Raw genomic sequence first — 21,283 nt, forward strand, 5'->3', positions numbered from 1 at the left:
TTCCGGACGTTTTCCCGAAACTATATGACCAATGCATAAATGGTACATTAGATGGCCATGACTGTGAGATGTCGTATGCACTTCGCGAAGCTGATCCAAAAGATGTGTAGTGTAACGGATGTGTTTATTCTTCGTTTTCATGTCATAAATGAAGGTACAATAGTTTGTGTCACGATTTAGAGTGATATCAAATATATCAAATGGCTCGGGAGCCATTTGCAATCCGAACTGACATCTCTTATTTCATCAGCAATAGTAAGGGTTTGGGCGAGAAAAAGGAGAGCAAAAAAAAAAAAAAAAAGAAAAAAACCACAACGGAAAGAAAACCAAGAAATTAAAAAAAAAAAACATAAAAAAAAAGCACGAATAAAAATGCAATGCAACTTTATTTCTGGCGCTAGTGAGCAAGTTTCTGTTAGCTTCATTTCGTATAATTTGCATGTGAAAAAGATTCCCTACTATTCCACCCTCATAATTACTAATTTATATGGATCTAGAATGTCATGCAATTTAAGGAGTAAAGAGAAACCAGCTCTGTATGCCGTAAAATAATTGCCCTATGTGTAAGGGAAAAAATAAACTAAATAGAGAATAATACATGGCTGCCCGCAGATACCATGGCAGTTCATGAACGAGTAAGATAGTATTAAGTTGAACACTCGGAGAGACATTCAACATGCAACTATGTTTTACTTTGTTTATTCCGTAAATACCGGGGATTTCATTAGAAGCCGGCAGCCAGCGAATTCCACCTCCCGTGTTTTTTGGAAAACATTTAATATATTCTAAAGGCAGTCATCAGTAAAGGTGTTCTTTGTTGATATTTTGTCTCCTCTTTGGTTGTTGGGTGATTTTTGCAACGGGCTCTTACAATTCATTCAACAGCACGATCGGTTCGCTGCGCACCATGTTAAATAGACAGAAGAAAAAGACTGGTGACAAATCTGCCTCGATTACCGCTGAACTGTATTCCGTCAACTTATGTCCTAATGTACGCCTGCTTCTGAAATTGATGAAATCCCTGAATACCATTGTCCTTTTTTTAATTGACAAGTCGACTTTAATAGTTAATCAATCTAACAGAGTGGCACGAAAAGGGAATGACGTGTAAGCAGCGGGTGGCAATATCAAAGACATGCGAAAAGTGACTTTATATGAATACAGTTATAGTTATTCTTAGGGATGGAAATCCTTCTAAAACACAACAGTTTCTATGATGAATATCTGTTGAAAATCGAGTCGGACATCTGAGCCCCATGGTGCAGTGTCATACCGAATAAATCTGTTTTCATCAGCGGCCTGGAAAAACTTCGATTATCTGTGGAAACTGAATTGGTAAACCAGTAACAATGTATATTTGAAAACATTCTTGGCGCCTTCAACTATGAAATCTAACTAACAACAAAAGTTATGCAAACGAATTGTTCTAAATACTTGTACATGACTCATTCTTATATACAGCTGCATAAATCAAATATATTCTTCCCGTTATTCACTATCGCAATGTGTTATATAAATGTCGAGGTATACTATGAGAGTTGTCTGTTTAAATTTAACTCATTAATAACCCTTTTACCTCTTTGAGAGACTAGCATGTTATTTTTCTTTACAATATCATCCCTGAATCACACGTTAAGTTCACGAGATACCGTGATGATTCGATTTAGCGCCCGGGGCACTTATTCACTTTTGGAACCTCAAGGGAGTGCGCTTATTCGAGACAGGGCACTTTCTAGGGACAGGGCGCTTATTGAATTTCTTGCGAAACAACCAAATACTCAAAACAAAGCTTTATTAAAGATTAGGATAACTAACAATAGCAGAAACTGTAACAGTAAGAGATCGATCGTTGAAAGTTCAGTTACTTTTAAAAGAATTGTTTATTTTTGCAGTAACAAATATACATGTAAGGTACGGTAAATGTCCATGAGTTTATCTATTCAACATCGTTGACTACAGTGTCACTTGTGTCAGTTATCAGAACGGGGCCAGGGTGCTTATTAGAATGAGGGCGTTGATGGAATAGGGGCGCATATTGACAAAAACACATTCGAAGGGGGAGCTTATTGAAAGAAGGCGCTAAATCGAATCATTACGGTAAAGTAAATGATCATCAGCTATAGAAGTTCTTCATCGTTGAATAAATTCTTCCTGTCATCACCGTAGGAAAAGTATTGAGAACAGTATCAACAATGTGCCTGATGATGTTACGGTGTGAAGAATTAAATATTACTAAAATCACACAAATTACTCTTTTAGCAGAAGCTTAGTCAAGCGCTACAATATCTTATTCTTTAATAAATGATTTTCAACCCAAGCAAACAAAGCTTACATTTCAGTATAATATTATCATCATTATCATTTCTATTATATTTCAAACTTAAAGGTGAAACTTGAACTAATGCAAAGACTTCCCTAGCAATTTTGATAAAGTAATAAACAACTGGTCAATATCTTTTGTGTTCTCTTCACCAGTCTGGTATTCTGTTGGAAGAAATTACATAAATAAAAGGAAGATTTTCTTCTCAAGCATGCTACAGAGAAACAATTCTGAGTCCCCATGAGAAATCAAACTTTAGAAACTCAGATTCTGTGCTGCGATGCTCTACCACTAAGCCATAGAGCCTCTTTAGTAAGTTGGGCCATACTTGGGTTTATTTACCTTTTGACCCAAGTACTGCACATTGATAGAAACGGCAATGTCAACAGCTTCGTATGACTTGATAGAATGAGAAAGATCGTGAGTTTTAAGCTCGATGATGAAAAAGAGAATCGAGAAATTTCTTTTTGGTCTATGCTAAGGTAAAATAGTTAAAGATTGCTCTCTGCATCTGTTTTATCATCAAGCGGCTGGAGTTCTTTTAACGTCACTCTTGTAGTGGGGAGAGTTCCCCTGCGGCTTGAAAGAATCAAGTGACTCGAGCGTGGACCTCGCAGCGTCCCTCGAAGAAACGTCCTTAGCCTGGAGGAACTGGTAAATGAGACTCGCATAGAGAACATTCTCCGATACCCACTGCTATCATCTCTGTCTTGGGAACCTCTTATAAACTCTTTACAGTTGGTGCATCTGGTCTGCAGTGTCCCAAATATGAAGGGGTTAATACAGCTGTTGGCGTATACCAAGATATTTGTAAAAGCCAGCAGGTCGTAAAAGTGCACGAAGTCTGAACCACTCCCAAAGTCATTCCACACCCACATCACGTGATTTGGCAACATGCATACTGCAAACGCAACGACAGCCGCCACGAAGATTTTCACGATGCGTAGGTTACGGTGAGCCCGCGTTTTAAGCATTTGTCGCCCAGTCATACCTCCCTCGGTATCAGCCATAACAACCTGGAGAGTCTTAATGTCTCTGTAAAGCCTTCTTCCGATCTGAACATAAGCAACAGTTATACCAAAGAGTGGACAAACGTATAGTACAACAAAAACAGACATCGTGTATGCTTTCACGTATTTTACTCCTGGCCAGTTCTCGACACAGCTTCCTGAATTGAAACCGAGTACGTAAATATAAGGAGACACAAGTAATGTGCTCCCGACCCATATGATGCAAATAATGAAGATAGGCTTTCTTCCCTTCATCCGTGGCTTTAGCGGATGCATTATGGCTCGATGTCGTTCCAAGCTCATTGCCAATAGCGTTGCCACGGACACAGATATTAGAATTGTCTGAAGAGGATACACTAGCTTACAAAGAAACGAGCCATATGGCCAATAACCGGCTAAGCGTTCGATAATATCCAATGGAATGCTGACAATGCTGGTTAATAAATCAGTTGTTGCCAGGTTGAGGATGAAATATTCACTTGTTTTTCTCTTTTTGCGACTGAGGATTGCGAGGCAGATCAACGCATTTCCGATGGAGCCTACGGCGATTATAGCGGAGTAGAAAAACAGCTGTAATATCCGCACCAAATGGAAATCAGAAGCAGCAAGACTGGTTGAATTTTGTGAAATATTTCCATGTACTGACCAGTTAGACATGATAAGCTATTAATCGTCAGATTTAGGTTCCGTTCTACAGATAGACCCTGGCAAGTAAGAGTTATACCTTTCGAGGTGCTGACTCGTTTACGGTGGAATAGTTTAAAGGTCATAGGCAAATTCCTCTCGATAATTTCATTTCTTTCGGTTTTTCTTTTCCTGTTAAAAGAAATAATACCAATATTAAATAATTTCGAGACACTCGCACCGTCTTATTAAGCAGTGATTACTACCAACTGGTTTGCTTATAAAAGTGGATCGTAAGATGACGGAGACAAAATCTTGCGGAGGAAGCGTATGATCTACACTCTGACGTCATCTATTCAGTTGGTGCCATTAACCATGTGGGTGATCCAAATTCAGTACAGATAAAACTGGTTTTGAGATATATAGTTAGACTAGACTTTCGCACTCATATTAATACGTCTACACCCTAAGGTTGCCTTTTCATAAAATGCCATTAACTTTGTGGGTGACCCAAACTTAAACAGCTAAAACTGCATGTTTTCGGGATATATGGTTAGGCTACACTTCCACACTTATATTGATACGTCTACACCCTAAGGTCGTCTTTCAGACGATGTTATTAATTACGTGGGTGATCCAAACTTTTTTTCAAAACTTTCTTCAATTTATATGAATTTTAAAAAGCCAGTTTTAATTTAAAGCGTGGACGTATAAGAAATTAGAACAACGGCTCTTCGAAAGCAATAGCGTATTCTCCTTTTTTAGCGTCTTTTCAGACCTGTAGAGAATATTACAGAACAACAACGAAATTGCTCCAACACATAGAATTACATAATAGCTGGAGCTAAAAAGAGAAGCGTTTTTAGTCGACGCTACTTAACATAATTGCTACTTAAACTGCAAGATTGAAATGATGCCTGCATATTTTTCACCAAGTCTAATCCTTATATTTTATGGTATATTTCTTCAATCCTTTTCGTAAACTAGTATGACTCGTGTAAACCTGATTGACTCAAATCATCTGAATGTCGCACTTTGTCGAACTAACTAATCAGCAATTCTTAAGATATTCATTCCATATGGTATGCAAAAAAGAAATTGACAAAAATGGCAAATTTTACACGATGTTTGTGGAACATTTTTGAGAACGACGTCTTTTCAGGGATATGAAAATCAAAAGGATCTAACTACACTGTTTTCGCCACTTTTCTTTTCCTCTGTACCATATGCTTTTAACCTATTTGATCTTTCCACCGCAAATTGAACAGACGAGACAGACAAGGGTCGTTTTCATCAATCTGACAGCAGTATATCCTCGAAAAGAATACATGCTAGGAAAAAACCGGGTTGCGTAATACAGTACCTCGATCACGGTTGTCTTGGTACACTCTTCGTGTTAGCAGCAGCCTAAAAGCAAAAAATGTTTTCTCTTGTGTTCAACACTGCGATTTGCATCCTTGGCCTATCTAAATAAGTCTTTCATTTGCATTGCAAATGCATTTTTATAATTTTGTAAAACGAAAACAATTGATAACATATGTTTCTAAATGCTACTAAATTGATCACTACCGAGACAAAAGAGAAGAAAAACTATGGAAATATAACTTGATTAAAAAAGAATAATAATAAAAATAACTGACCATTCTCCTCGGAGTAAGACTTGTTAGAGTTTTTCCTGTTTTTTTTTTTTTTGAAATGATTATGCCTTTCGGTTATATAAAGTCCAATATGTTGATTAGAGATAATGCGACACCCAAGTTGAAAAATTTTTTTCTTCCGAAGACTAACTATTGCGATGTACTTGCTTTTGCCGTGTTTCGAATATATGGCTATGAATGCAACTTTACGAAGTATATAATCAATCTTTAATAGTGTCTCTTTAAATGTCCACCAGTTCTTTTGCAAGATAAAGGCACCCAAAACAAAAGGAGGTTTGACCTTTCAGACTTATAGCCTTAAAGCCTTCCTTATTAATCACCTCGCTTCCAAATCAAGTTAAATATGTACGTGCCATCTTAGCAAAACTCCTCCCGAGAAGAAAGTAATAAGATAAATACAATAATACTTTTGACTCAGTCAGTGGTCTTAAAATACATTTATGCTAGTTTCCCTCCCCAGACCCCCCCCTTTCTCCTTACTCGCTGCTGCTACGTTATGATGGTAGCAAACAGTATCGCCTCAACTGTTTAATAAAAATGGTGAAGACTTGTTCTTCTGTTTCAAAAATGTTCATGAGGGCAAACGATACAGTGGCAAAACAGTAGTTCTTGTATATAGAATAAGTATGATGGTAAGTTTTGAGCTCGGCAATTCTTGTGGCCAAAATTATGAGTATAACTGCTAATACAGTTTATCAATTAACAAGAGAAAAAACTGTTTTCTTCTCACAGGAAGTAGAGTCTCCTTCATGAATCAAGTATCCAAGAGATCTTCCTTCTCTATCCAAGGATAACTTTCCTTACCCAATCAAAATCATACACAAAGGAACACATTTTCTTATCTTATCTTCCGAAAACTAATTAAAACTATAATCGGCTGAGTGGCTCATAAGGATGCAAAAGTCGGCGTTGCTATAGAAGAAAGAAACAACTTCCTTGACAACCACTGCTGTGAAAGTGAAACATCAGTAAAACCAGGCAGCCTTTCCTTTACTTTTAAATATAACCAGTCAAAAATCAGTCAAAAGTTGGGAACGATTAATAAGCAATAACGATTAACCAATTCAATACTTTAATAGTTCATAAGGCTCATAATGACCAAACTTAGCTTATAACATGATATTGGACCTTTAAACGAACTTTCCCCTTTTCTCTTGTATTACCGCTTACGTTGTTGTATTATGCAATCACGTTCGTAGAGAAAGTCCTCCATGACTCTTCGATTACATGATGAAATGTTACTCCTGAACTCAAAACATGGACTAATAATGTTTTCGAAAGTAACAGTGCGAAAAACTATCTTCTTGCATCAAAAGGAAAACGAGCATTCAACGACTTCCTCGTCGAAATGTTTACAAATCACCTGCAAACGCATCCTGCAAACGCATCCTGCATCAGACATAACGACTAAAAGCGGCGGAAATTCTTTCTCGTTTTTGTTTTTATTTCTTCAGATTACAAATGGAATAGAAATTGTATACTGCAATCACTACAGACTAAGTGAAAGTCATTTAATAGTGCGTACTTGTAAAATAGATATTAGTTTCTGTTAACAAACATTTAGCTCAAGGGAAAATGCTGAACAAGTCAGCTAACGATGAACAAGTGATTTCAGTATACATGTTTACATGAAACGTCCTCAAAAAATGTCTTCCTTTTTATACAAATCATAATCGCCTATTGCGTCAATAGTGATTTGCATTCAGTGGTACACGAAGCTATAAATAATGTTACGAATTATAATTATTGAAATTTTCTGTCGTCGCATTACTCTAGTTAATGTAGGGGAAATGTCTGTCTTTAGGAAGGTTATTGAATTTTCGGATTTGAGACAGAGTGATTAATTTCTTTACAGTCAAATTGGAAACTTACAAAAAATAAAAAAAATATCTAATGATTCAGAATTCGTTTTAGAAGTTTAAGCGAGATGAAAGATTTTAGTGCAATTAAGTAAAAAACGCTTATTTGATTAAACGCAGTAAAATAAATGATGGCTTTTACTTTCAAATTAAATGATTTCCCTTTGTTCTGTGGAAATTAGACTTTGCAATATAAAAAAATTGAAGATTACATTGTATGGAACAGTATGTGTCACTTTTTTCTATTCTGTAAGTCGATGGCAACTGAAGTTAAAATTCAGTAAAGGGATAAGCTTTCTTGAAGGCCTTTCAACCAGGTCGTTCTGGCCTAGAATTGCTCTTTTTACCGTTAAGCTGGCAGGTAAGATTAAGGAATTTTATTCGCTTTGCGTACGATTTGTTTTAATAATTTTAAGCTGTTAGTAAACTTTTTGTTGAATTTCTTCGTATAATGTCGCTGATATTTGTACTACAATACAAAAAAATTAGTACTCTTCCTGAATTAAGTCGAGAAAAGAGACTTTTAAAGCAAATTTATCGGTAATCATCGCGGGATTTTTGTCTATTTTATGTTGATAGCATCTTTTTAGAGAGCTTAACGTCCACCAAAAAATAAATGAAAAAAAAAAAAAAAAAAAAACCCGGGTAATTGGACTTACCTCCGATCATTCAAATAAAGACTCGAGATTTTGTTAAAAACGCAGGCATTTGAGCTTGTTTTAAAGAAGTTCTTTTTTCACGTTTTTACGTCTTAATTTTCAAAGTGAACGAGAAGTTTGCACTGGCCAGTTTTTAAGAGATGTCATTTAACTGCGAGACTAATCTGATCCGTGAAAAAGAAATCCTGTGTTGAATCTCTTAGGAGGGATGTTTAGTTGCCACTAGAAAAAAAATTAAAACTGATAATTGCATTCTTTATTTTGTTGTGAGTAAAATGCAGTCAGCTATCACTTAGGAACCTCTTCGGTTATAGATTACTGCAAGCTGCTACGGTCGTCAACTTACAGTTCTTGCATAAATACCGAAACGTTTAGAGAGAGTAAGGTGTTCCGCCGGCCACCTCTCTTTTGCCTATATATATACATATATAAAGTGTGACTTGATTTTCGTAGAACAGTGCTCAATACATAGAAGTAGAGCGAAGTATATATTGTGCGAGGAAAAAGACAAGTAAACTACAAGTTCATCCCCACAAGCCTGTTTTCGTGGTCGCCCACCCCTGATGAGTGGGCGACCACGAAACAGGCTTGTAGGGATGAACTTGTGGTTTACTTGTCTTTTTCCTCGCACAATATATATACATATATATATATATATATTTACGCGCGGTGGTCAGCCAATTGGTAAGGGCCGCAGAGCCAATTTATCACGTTTTATTCTTCATTTCCTACCACAGTATTTGTCTAAAAATAAATGCTTCTATATGAATCATTTTAGACACAAGACGAGTGAAAGATTTACATCGCTTATGACTTATGGTTTGAGACAGTAACGCTGGTTCACTTAGAAATGAAGACTTAAAGATTTTAATTTGAAAAATTGTAAACTGGTAGGAATTTCCTATTTTTTTCTCTCCATATTTTCTTGATTGTTACTCGCGAGAAGAAACTTGCTTATATGACTGATACGAATTACCTGACTTAATCTCGCTGATCTTTTTCCTTGGAGAACAGCAGGCCAAGGTATAAGTAACTACAGTGTACCCAGAACACCCACTTGATCTTCCTCAACAGGCTAAGAGCGTAAAACGCGGCAAAACACAGCTGCTCCTGTTTTCGCTTCCTTCTTATTTTAGTGCGTTTCTCATAGAATTTAGTATCTGCCCACCTGCTGTTTTGCTCAGAGGAGAGAAATCCAGTCTTTTCCTTTGGCAACCCACAGCGATGAATTTAATAGGTTAAAGACTCCTATTTTTGTCGTTCAATCGGTTCAAATGAGGACCGCATAAGAAAACAGAAACGGAGATGGAAGCTGTTGGTGGTTTTCGATTAGAATACGAAAAAAACGTGACTGGAAAGCGAGACTTCTGTTTAAGAAATGAGATATACATTTGTAGCTCGAAATCCTCACGATTCGTTTGATGTATTCATTAAAAACAGCCATTTTTTTTTTCACTTAAACGCCAACGATAAACTGATGACCAATTTTGCAATAGGTCACTTCCAGGATAGAATTGTATTATCCTTAACACATGTATTTTATTATTCAGTGTTGAAATGAAATAATACCTTTGATGAACGCAGAAGTCCGATCCATGTCTCACCTCCTCACTTGTCCTCTCTTTGCCTCTGTTCGTTTTAATGCGGATCAATTTTGCCAGGCTCAATGAAATACTGCCCAAAGATATTGATTTTTAACTGTTTCCGGCAGCTTTCTTAAATTTTAATTTATCTCGGTTCATAAATTAACCTTATGAAGTATATTACCTTCGAATTTCCCCTCCGACCAAGGGGTATTGGAAAATACGATTTATTTTTCGAAGAGAGACGAAGAAAAAAATGGGAATAAGTGGCTAAACACAGGAACTGAGATAAAGACACGACTCATTTTTCGATGCGAGACAGAACTGAAGACCAAAACACAGACATCAAAGCTAATGCAAAGTTGAGATGGTTGTCTATTTCTATCATTAATTTTATGGCCAATCTTTAAAAATTTACCATGTTTTAAATGATTGATTTTGGGGTGTTAAGGTGTTGTAAACATAAAAAGAAAATCAACAATGTCTACAGGAATTGATTTTATTGCGTCGGCTTATGTGTTCAACTGATGTTGTCAAAACTTCTATTCTACTCCAGTAGGATGAAAGTCTGTATTTCAACACATTGATTGTTCTTTTTATTATTCCCAAATAAAAGGGAATTAATTTTTATTCACCTTCTTTCGTTTACTCTTTAGCAGCGGGGGACGTGTTCGCAATCGGTTATTTCCTTTCACTTGGTAAACACGCGAGTCCAAAATTCACTGATTTAAATATTGCGTTTGAGTTTTACGAAGGCGACGGATTTTATAAGAAAACTCTCAATTTTGTATAAAAAAATTGATCAAAATGTCTTATAACTTACCTCTAATACGCGGAGTTTTTGTTTTCTGAAATGGATCGAAGCTCTGACTATTAGTGCATTTAATACCAAAGCTCTGCAAAAACGCGCTGAAATGTTGGCTGCACTTGAATTTATTTCGGTATCTTGATTGAGAGAGGAAATGCGATTGCGCCGCCTCCAAGCGTTTACGCGAAAGATAATTTGCTTTCTACTCACACAATCGATTCGCCTCAGGCTTTAGAACGAGAACGGAAACAAAAATCAAATCAATTTTGTGCGCATCTGAAACTTTTAGAGAAACTCTTGCTTGAGAAATGCTGCGGTGGGCTTTGATTTATTAGCTCGTACAGAAATACAATATTTCGAATTTACCTGTTTCTGTACAGAAAGAGATTGTAAATAATTATTCATGACGAACAATTCTTTCAAAAAGTTGCATTTTACTGTTGTTCATCTGTAAACCAACGATCTCACTCATAAATAGCTATATATAGGCCAATTCAAGTAGAAGAGCAGAGGAAGTTTTTGGTTTAATTTCGTTCACACTTTCTGGGAAAGCGGCGACTTGTTGTGAGAGATTAAAATATGATCGGGACAGCCTTCAATTCAGATTCTTTTAGCAAAAGATTTATTCGAAAACCGATTAATTTATCTCACACATAAAGGTTTAGAAAAAATAAATCCAAAATGATGTTTAAACACGCAATACCTTGTTAGGGTTTTTGATCTTGAGTAAAACCGGAATAAAATTCAAAATCGTCGTTCACTGGGTCGAACTCCAAAATATTGCAAAAACACTTTTATATGCTTTCGTAATCCAGTGAGAATCTATGCGAAAAGGGTGAGTTCAAACAAAAATTGAAAAAAAAAAATTAAAAATCGGAATGATTTCCGTTGTCTCTCCATTAAATAAGATGACGTAAATTATATTAGTAAAGCATGGTATGGGTGTCAAAGTTAACATATGATGTAACTATTTACTTCTTGTTTTGTCTTTTTTTTCTCTTTATTTTTCTTCACCCTTTTTCGAATTGTTGTTATTGTTTTTTTTAAGTTGTGACTTTTAAGAGGTGTCCATCAAAAAAAGCAAAACGAAGCAATCATAGAGGAGATTACAAATTATCATGATGTGCATCTTGCATGCATATATATCTGTTCATCTCATATGTAGCATTTTATTAGTTTATTTGCCTTTTAGAGGACTTGCCTCGTCAGAGGGCCACGAAAATCTTATGTACCTTGACGGCTAATGTAGAAAGGCGACGTTTTCTTGTATAAGATGTAATTCAAAACTGATTCAATCAAGTCGAGTAAAACCATGTTTGGTCAGTTGTTGGTGATTTTCATTGCTATCGATGAGAACATTTCAACAGCTGAAAATCTTTCCAGATAATCTTTCATTTGGTGACTCATCTTATCAGTGGAATCAGTGAGGAAAAAACGTGGAAAGTACTAAGTTTCTGTGATAAGATTTAAGAGAAACTAGACTTTGATGCAATCTTGACATCTTTCCTATGTTTATTTCTGTCGGTTTTATGGTTATATTGTATCAGCAAGTTTTTTTTCTTTTTTTTTATTGTTCGTGATGTCATTCCAATATTTTTTTCGTGAACACGTAAATTTAATCGCTTCCAAGAACTTAAACGAGAGTTGATACCCTTTAGAGATATTTAACGAGCATCGCGAGACTAAAAAAAATATGAATGAGAAAAGAGTCGAATTTGAAGGAAAAACACATTTAAATTTGAAACTAAAAAGAAAAGTTGAAAGTCAAATCTTCGAAAAACTTGTTGAAAAAAAAGTCATTCGATAAATCGCAAAAAAAAAAAAACAACAACAAATGACAACAACACCTGGTGGCAAACGCATAGCTCAAATTTTTCTCCTCAAGGAATACCAACTTTAAGTGGGGGGGGGGGGGGTAGCAGCATTTCTCTCATGTATGGACCTGTCTTTTCCTTTAAAACGAACTATTTTAGGAGCCCTTTACTCAAGCAGTTTCAAATCATTAGTGCTAAGGCAATATGACTTTGTTGCATAATGTCATTGATGTGTTTCATTAGAGTCATTTTAGTTTAATGTCAGGGAACAAGCTTATGTGAATATTTCATCGGCAAAGTGAGTGTATACATGTAAATCCTTCGTGTACAATGAAACACTAAGGTAACTCTAAATAGCTTTTCTTCAGCAAAACAAAGAGGTTCTTGCTGACACTTTAGGAAAGCGTATCTAAGAAGAAAATGAAAGTCAGCTCTAAGGTGATTCTAAAAATGAAACCAATCTGATGGAGCATTATTTCGCTGAAATTTTGTGAAATACGCGATTACCAAATTCTTCTCTTCATAAGAGAATGCGAATAATAGGCGAGTACAGAGTGTCCTGTTTATGTGCAAGACATCAATCCATTTATTTCATGCGATATTGCAAAACTCAGTGTCATGAACAATTCCACCTTGAAATCTCTGAAATAATTGCCATAACACTTTACAATTCCAGTAAGGAACACCCTTTCATCGCTTGTGGTAAAGCCGACTTTTGGGAGCACTCAGAGTTCTTTACCTTCGACTATCCATCACCAGTGTTTAGATTATTAAATTACAAACATATCACTAAGTACACGTATCTTTTGAAAACAATCAAACTCAGGAATCGCTTCCTGAGTTGAAGTGAATTATTTTCACTTGCAAAGAACACCTTTTGGCAGGTGCTGCAATTAAGTTACTCGAACATTATTACGTAATTTTATGAATAAATGACAGGCTTATCATTTGAAAAGAAAGTTTGGGTCTTTCACGGTGGAAAAATCCTTCTGCTAGTGGAAAATGTCAACTGCAAGTGAGATGTAAAAGGAAACTGTTGATCGTATTCTGAGCCGATAGCTAGAAAAGTTTGAAAAAAATAGAAGTAGCTACTTTAGTAAACGGCACATCCTGATAAAAAATTACAGGATAAAAAAAATTCTTAAGAAACAAATTGGAATAAATAAACTTTACACAGCAAACTGATGTAAAAGAGGCAAATTACGAAATACTTTGCATTTATCTAATAACGAAACAAATAATTTGGAAAAATCTGCTTCGATAATTCTTTGCTTATTTAAGCGGTACGCATCCTGTAGGATGATGCGGTAAATAATCTAGATGTCAAGCTTCAATTTATAAAGTGCATATAATTGGTTCAAAAACTCCAATTAAAGAACCTTATCAAAGATCTCAATTTGGAAAAATTGATAAATCAGCCCGAGGAGAGTTGAGGTGCAAAAACCCCTTATGCACCTTATACTCGACCGTTTACGATAACACGTTATTAAATGTTTTGGTACATTTAACTGATAGTCCATACGGCTATTAATTTTATTTCACTTATCCAAAATTTAGCTTATCAAGAGGTTTCTAGCAGTATACAATACATCTTAAGGTGGATATCTTAATTGATTTATCGAAAAACCGACTTACTAATGTGATGTTACGATTTCAATAGGAAATGACGACAAAGGAAAGGATGACCATCGGATAAATGCAACTGCGGGGAAACAAAAGAGATGCAGGAAACAATTGATGTCTAACCTTTCAGAAATGAAAATTAACTTTTATATGAATTTCCCGCTCAGCTCAAATACACTAAAGTTAAATTGCGTGACTAGTACTTGTACCATCAATTTTAAGCTTAAAATAAAAGCATGTTTTGTTTGTTTGTACGGAATATATTCTGATCCTAAAGATTTGAGAATGATCACCTAAGGCTTGATAACTAAGATTAATTTTACCATTGTATTTGACCGAATAACATACTTATTTACTGTCCTATCAGAAGCGTTAAAAAATTGGTTAAAATTGCCGTGGCGGATAGAGTTGCTTTCATGAAACCTTAGCATTTATTTTTCATTAGCCTGAGAGGTTGCTAATTTTGGAGACATCTGCGTGTCACGTGACAAGAATATTTAAAATGTTCCAATTTCGCCATACTTGAGTAATATCCTTTAGAATAAGACGGAAGACACCAACATTGTGTTGACATACAACATGATTTGTGTCTTTGCGTCACACTTTGTGCGTAACAATCTCAAAGAACACATTTGAGTCATGACGGAACATTTGACAAGTTATGTCTATCAGTACATTTTGATTGTTCTGGTTTCGCTAAAAACTGATGTTGATTGAAACTTTTAAAGAACAGAAGTAAAAAAATAATTGTCTCTCTGTCTAAAAACAAAACGGAGAGGCAAAATTAAAATAAATAAAGGGATGATTAATCGAGGATGGAAAAGATTGGCGTGGGTCTTAGGATGATAAACTTGAAAAATGTCAGTCATTTTGTATAATGTACAAATTACCTATTTGCGTGAAGGAAATAGAAAACCAGCAAAACAAGAAGACTTAACCGAAAACAAACGAGGATGGGGAAGAATGGAGAAGTTGCCTTGGATTTTAAATCATAAACTTAAAAAAAAATTACAGCCGTTTTGTATAGTGTACAAAATTAGCGTTCGTATCAAGGAAACCAAAACATATTAGTTTGGTAAAGACGGAAAAAAAAAAAGAAAATCGAGGATAATTTACCATATACGAACGAGAATTGTTAATGATGTTGAAAATTGAAACGAGTTGGTAATGGCTAGCTCGAAAAATTTAGGCTAATGTTGTAGACGCTCATTTGATATTCAAGCCTCTATAAAGCTTATTTGAAAGAATGAGTCATGTCACCTACTCGAAATGCTTGTAAATTAAGATCACAATAGTCGCGACCAAGCAGTGATTATAAAATCTATTCGAGGGCGACCTTTGGTGGAATCTTTTTTTTAGGTTTGGTTCAGCGTTCACGCAAATGGCAGACGGTACGTGTTAGTCATTTTCTGTCTCCTTCTAGACCGTTCATGCAACGATGTTAGCGGTTGCTATAAATTGGAAATATTTCGCAATTTTTTTTTTCTATCTCACCCTCCCCTGGTGTCGATTAATCTGAGATCAGCTTTCGGCTTTTGTGTTTGTAATAAACGTCACTGCCAAGATAAAAGTTCCCTACATTTACTTTCCAAAAGACTCGGGTACAAGCTTGATAATTTAATAACAGAAGGTCTGATTATCCCCTATGTCGCTTAAAATACTGAATGACTCCGTGTACTGTTGCAGTCTTATATTCATAGGAGTGCTCTGATTTTTCACCTGTGGTTTTACATCGCTAATAATACTGAATTTAACCATCTACTTTGTTAAAAAAAAGCTTTTGTACAAAATTCATGCTACGTAAGAGCAAGTGCAGTTCAGTGGTTCAAAAGTCTCGCGGTCTTATTTTCATCTGAGAGCTTTTCAGTGAATAGTGAAAACCTCGAAAATGTCCCCAAATATTGCCTTCGGCGTATTTAGAGTTGGGCCCACGTATATAAGGACCATTTAAGAAAGCCTTGTGACACCACTTAAACCACCAGCCTCCTTCGAACTCAATGGCACAGTTTCCAGTGGGGTTGAAGTCATTCTCTTGATCCGGAGTAGAAAATGGCCAGCCGTTATGGTAAGAGAAGGAGTCACCAGCGGTTCCTAAGAAATTTACCACAGCAAAAGAAGTAAAGTATTAAAGTTAGAATCTATATATGCTGTACTGTAACATTTAGGTTAAAGTTTCTTACATCTCCTTCCGCGCCTATGAAGCCTCGATTCTGCACAAAGGCTTGTTTGAACTCAATTCACCAGGAAAAATATAAATGCAACAATGCCGTGGAGACCAAAATGGCTTCGAAGACAACTAGTTAAATAAAAGATAAACGATCTTTAGAGCCTCTAAAGGCGGGAAGTAAATTTAAATTGTTTCAGTCACCTGTGTAAGAACCAAGCATTAAACGGTACTTGTCAAGTTCACTCCTGACACCAAACAAGCTGTACTCGGCGTAAACAGTCCTCCCGTCGAAGTCTTCCAAGTCTACTCGCAACACGCTGTTATTATCTGAGGTCAGGCGATGAATCTTGTCCAAGCCAAGCCAAGCCAAAATTCAGCGCTGAGATTTCCAAAGCCATGCTTATAATCGGTCCAGTTGAGGTCGAAATCGACTGAACCACTGATTCTTCTTTGGAAGACTGTCCATCCTCCACCTGCTGTTGTTTGGTCGCAGAAGACGTCAAATGCTGATTGACTGTCAGGTTTGATGACGTGTACCCCGTCTCTTTTGTCGCCCAATTTAAAGATCCAGCACAATTTCTGAAAGCTACAATAATAAACTAATCGAGTACATGCAGAAAAAAAAAACGGTATTGTCTGGATTGGAAAATTATCAGCGAGCAGCGATATAGATTGTGATTAAAATGTGATGAAACAGAAAAACAAATAAATGGAAACATAGGCAAGAATTGATAAACACCTTACACGTAAAATGAAATGGAAATTATATGAAATAACATAGGTATCTTATAAGCAAGGGTTTTTTAAAACTTTTGACGATAAAAATGAACGGTAAAACACGACGTTTCGACCGTGCTTCGGTCATTGTCAAGTGAATGGAATGAAATACAGTAAATATTTGTATATATGCACGTAAGAAATAAAAAAATTTTTTTGCAGGTGGAAACAAACAATAAAACTACAAAGAAAGTGCTAGTAAAAAGCTAATTAAAAACCTTAGCACGAATTGAATCAGACTGTACATTGAGAGCAGGTCTTAGCTTGTGAATAAAAAACATTTCATAGACGAGACAGTCAAATTTGTTCTTGCACTTCATTAAAGTGCTAAAGTTCTTTGTAAGATCCTTTGGAGTCAAAGAATGTTTGTCGCGAAAATATTTGCCAATTGACGAAGAGGAGTTTTTATGTTCTTCAATACGTTGGTGTAGATGACGGTGTGTGAAACCAACATAACCTGCATCGCACAGGTCACATTGAAATTTCTAAACAATGCACTGTTGGTTCACAATCGGCGGCTTAGCTTCTCGCAATTTGAGGTATCGACAAATCTTCCGGCTAACCAATACAGTTTGTAAGGTCGTCTGGATCCTATGACTTAGATCTTTAAGTTGGGCACGAACAATATCAGCGGATGCCTGATCCTTATACGGTAGGACAACGCGAATGGGGTCCGATCGATCGCTGACAGCAGGTAAGGAAACTGGTTGATCAGATACTTTGGCGGCAACAAACCGTGAAAACATTTTCGCGACAAACATTCTTTGACTCCAAAGGATCTTATAAAGAACTTTAGCACCTTAATGAAGTGCACGAACAAATTTGACTGTCTCGTCTATGAGATGTTTTTTATTCACAAGCTAAGACCTGCTCTCAATGTACAGTCTGATTCAATTCGTGCTAAGGTTTTTAATTAGCTTTTTACTAGCACTTTCTTTGTAGTTTTATTGTTTGTTTACACCTGCAAAAAATTTTTTATATTCCGTACGTGTATATATACATATATTTCATTCCATTCACTTGACAATGACCGAAGCACTGTCGAAACGTCATGTTTCACCGTACATTTTTATCGTCAAACATAGGTTTCGGACAGTTTATCGCTTCGAATTTTTGGTGATATCGCAATTTTGACCTTGCTATCACGTTTCCACTACCTTGGCAATTTTCTCCTCCTCTCAATTCTGGACAGATACACCTGAAACGTTTACTTGTGAAACCAGCTTGGCAGGTGCCTCCATTCAAACATGGGCCGCCATCACAAGGATTCTAAGCGAAAGAAAAAGTGAAATGAAGTACGTTCTGCCGTTGAGTGCCATAAAACCAGAACCAAAATATTAATGATAACAACTCACAAGTCTGAAAAAAAGGATGGAGGTGCAAGTTTCGGGAGGTAATAACCGCTTGCTGCGTTGAAAAACCTATGCAATTCCAAACTACTTTAACTCTTAATTGAAATCACCTGGTCTGGCTTATATCTAAAATCTACAGTGGAATTTGCGTTTCGGTATTTTCCTACTTTCACAAAATATTTTAACGCTGATAAGCTTAAGTGAAGGATGTTTAAGTCTGTGTGCATTTCTTTTTATCCGCTGTGGTTTTTTTTTTGTGTGCAAGAACCTGAAGGATGTGAATTGAGCCACCTGTGGTTAAAGTACGCTTTGGTCACAATTGTTACATGGATGATACACAAGTCCGCGAATGCATCCTTTGAAGCTAAGGAACCTATTCGTGCTCAGGCACCGCAAAACAAACGACAAGATCAAGTGCGTTACCTCAATGGCAAGATGAGTAAAATATTTTTCATTAGCGAGACTTTTATCAGTAGCGTTGTTCAACTGACATTGGTGCTTCCCCCGGATTAATGGTCCCAGGTTGATGGACACGCAATCGGGTTCCGTAAAGCACAACACACGACAGGTCCTCTCATTTGACACTTCGTCAGTCTTGACCACATGATTCTTCATTATCGTATTTGGCATTGGTTCTTTGAACATGATATTGCGAAATTCGGCCTCTGTGAAAAGTAAATCAAACTTGGAATATGGCTTTCTCTATCATGATAAAGCGCTTTTTGTTTGCTTTTTCTTCCAATTTTAATTCCAATCTATCATCAATGCGTGCTCTTCGTTAATTCACGTTATTCATTCAAGTATAATGCTTTTACCCTGCAAAAACTTCCTTGGAATAACATTTATGGAAGAAAGACGTTTTTCGTCTATAACTAGTGGGGGACAAAGAAAAAATTCTAAGTCTCCATAATGAATCAAACCTGCACATATTTTATGTTATCATTAATATTACGAACTTGGGAGCTCCGCTTTTAGGCTTGGCTAAATCTATATATTATCAATAATGAAGAGCGAGAGAGATAAAAGACAAATTCCTTGAAATAATCGCTCGGAATGACAATGATATGAAGACGGTATGATTTTGGCTTTAGTTACAAGTTTATAACAAGTTACAAGTTTCTTACGAGTTTGAAATAAAAAATAAGATATGCAATGCTACAGCCCGCGTGATGAGCAATGCTAAACGCTTAACACAACATTTTACCTAAAAAGACAGCAAGACTACAACAATACGAACTGACAAGTACAATTTATTTTGGCTGATGTGTGTCCTCGATTTTTCTGAAAACTAAAAGTAGTACAATCTCAAAACCCTAACATTTTCCCCTTCGAAAACAACAACTTCAAAATTGCTCCATATACTAAAAATGTTATCTACAATAGAAGAGAGGTCTTTAGAAAACAGAAGGAAAAAACAAGATCTTCTTACCCAAACAGCAACTACACCATGAGAGATAAGTTCCAAACATGATGGAGACAATGTAAGTGATGGTTGCTATTCTGAGATAGCGGAGGTTTAAATAACGCATCCTTACGTATCCTTTGTAAAATGATTTCTTGCTGCTTAGTACTTCCTACAGCTCCTTCCTCCCAAGCGAATTAATCAAATGTAGATGTAGGAAGTAGTACATTAATATTTAATTCAAAATTTGTATCATAGTAGTGTTGCTAAACTTTTTATAAATGATTCATTTCACAGGTTTTTTCTTTAATGGAGATAATAGAACTTATTGCTTTTGTTTCCATGAATTATTTAATATTCTTAATCTATTTTCTTCTCAAGCCATTTGAAGCATTCTCAGTTAAAACTATCACTCTTCTTGCATTGAATTGAGTTTAGTTCGTATAGTGTACACGAGATATTTGGTAGAAAGTTACTTTTACTTAAGCTCGTAAAATATATGGTATTTACTCTGGAAAATGTCGGTGGTGTATTATCCTTCAGCAGGTACTTCAGTCACAAGCGAGACTCTGAACTTGTTGTAATTAACTAATAAATGATTGAACGCCCTTTTTCGTTTATTACGATTTCTTACAGCTTCTTTCTCCAAAAAGGATAAAAATATTCATGTAGGCACTTGTACATTACTTTTTGCTCGAAACATTTCAAGTTTTACAGTGTTGCGTGTTTCTATATGTATCTTCACATGTTCTCTCAGGAAGTTAAAAAAAAATTCAACTTTTAATGAGCAATACCACTAACAGGTGTTTTTGTATATGGAGGTATAAGCATTCTCGGTCAAAACTATCAACTTTCAAATGGCAGAGCAGGTTAGACACTATCAAAATCATAAAGTTGGCTCATTATAAAACTTTTCTAACGACAAAAGGTCTTTAATTCGAATCGCGTATAACTCTAATTTATTAGAAATTTCAGGTATGATGCGCGCGCTGTCAACGATTGAAAGAGCCTGCTCTATCTGAGTACAAAACACGGAGCTGAGCTAAAGCTGTCACGCCACCTGCCATTTGTACTATGTCCGACCATTTCAAGGACTTCCCTCGAGCTTGTTTTCGTTAATTGAAGAATCGGAGCAAGCAAAGGAAAGTAGCAAAAGAGGAACCAATAAAGTTTTGTAAACACGCTAAACGCTGACATAAGTATTCAATTCGATCTGCCGAATTATTGCAGTTTTTGAATTATTGCAGATTGTGAACTATGATGGTTTGTCATTTTTAACCAATCAGATTAACCAATCAGATTACGTGAATTATTTTTAACAAGGATTCTGATTGGCTTATTGGAATATAGAGCATGCTGACGACAGTGTTGTTCCCTTTGGACATAAAGTTTGTTTTGAAAATTGAAAGAGTAATGCGTGGGAGTTGAACGGATTCTTTACTATAAAAAAAACAGAGAAGTCTTGACTGGGCGCTGTTGTGTTGTAAAACACAGTCAAGGGATAATTTTTACACGAAACTTCTGCAATAGAAACATGTTTCTTTGTGCTCGTTAAAGAGCTAAAGACCATCACATCTTTTAACCTGGTCCATTGATTAATAAATAAATAAATAAATAAAAGATCTTT

General features: G+C 36.0%; 2 protein-coding genes, 1 long non-coding RNA gene and 1 pseudogene across 5 annotated transcripts; 1 reads left to right on the forward strand and 3 right to left on the reverse strand.

Moving 5' to 3' along the window:
* Positions 1–1,028: 1,028 nt before the first annotated feature.
* Positions 1,029–10,646, reverse strand: LOC111324854 (QRFP-like peptide receptor). 3 transcript variants are annotated; one of them, XM_088761058.1, is made up of 3 exons: positions 10,537–10,621; positions 5,318–5,361; positions 1,029–4,146 (listed from the first exon to the last, which is right to left on the reverse strand). In XM_088761058.1, the coding sequence occupies exon 3, from the start codon at positions 3,985–3,987 to the stop codon at positions 2,812–2,814; it is 1,176 nt and encodes a 391-aa protein (XP_088617184.1). In that variant the 5' UTR covers positions 3,988–4,146; positions 5,318–5,361; positions 10,537–10,621; the 3' UTR covers positions 1,029–2,811. The 3 variants fall into 3 exon arrangements, with proteins under 3 accessions (XP_088617184.1, XP_022784258.2, XP_022784259.2); XM_022928523.2 differs by lacking the exon at positions 5,318–5,361 and having other exon boundaries at positions 10,537–10,646; XM_022928524.2 differs by lacking the exons at positions 5,318–5,361; positions 10,537–10,621 and adding an exon at positions 9,700–9,921.
* Positions 6,491–14,781, forward strand: LOC148730363 (uncharacterized). The gene is made up of 2 exons (XR_016001627.1): positions 6,491–7,832; positions 13,996–14,781. It is a non-coding gene; the product is annotated as an uncharacterized LOC148730363 (long non-coding RNA).
* Positions 14,782–15,555: 774 nt separating this feature from the next.
* On the reverse strand, positions 15,556–20,138 carry LOC111324872 (microfibril-associated glycoprotein 4). Its single transcript, XM_088761061.1, is given in 5 exon segments — positions 15,556–16,049; positions 16,327–16,489; positions 16,492–16,704; positions 18,049–18,171; positions 18,678–20,138. Coding segments are annotated over 5 exon segments (987 nt in total). The 5' UTR covers positions 18,900–20,138; the 3' UTR covers positions 15,556–15,783.
* LOC148730364 (uncharacterized) lies at positions 17,075–17,676 on the reverse strand (annotated as a pseudogene).
* Positions 20,139–21,283: the final 1,145 nt, after the last annotated feature.

Source organism: Stylophora pistillata, chromosome 5 (assembly GCF_964205215.1).
Source record: "Stylophora pistillata chromosome 5, jaStyPist1.2, whole genome shotgun sequence".
Classification (NCBI taxonomy): Eukaryota; Metazoa; Cnidaria; class Anthozoa; order Scleractinia; family Pocilloporidae; genus Stylophora; species Stylophora pistillata.

Excerpts from the sequence above, each read along its gene's own strand:
- LOC111324854 (XM_022928523.2), bottom strand. The coding sequence starts at position 3,987 with ATGTCTAACTGGTCAGTACATGGAAATATTTCACAAAATTCAACCAGT.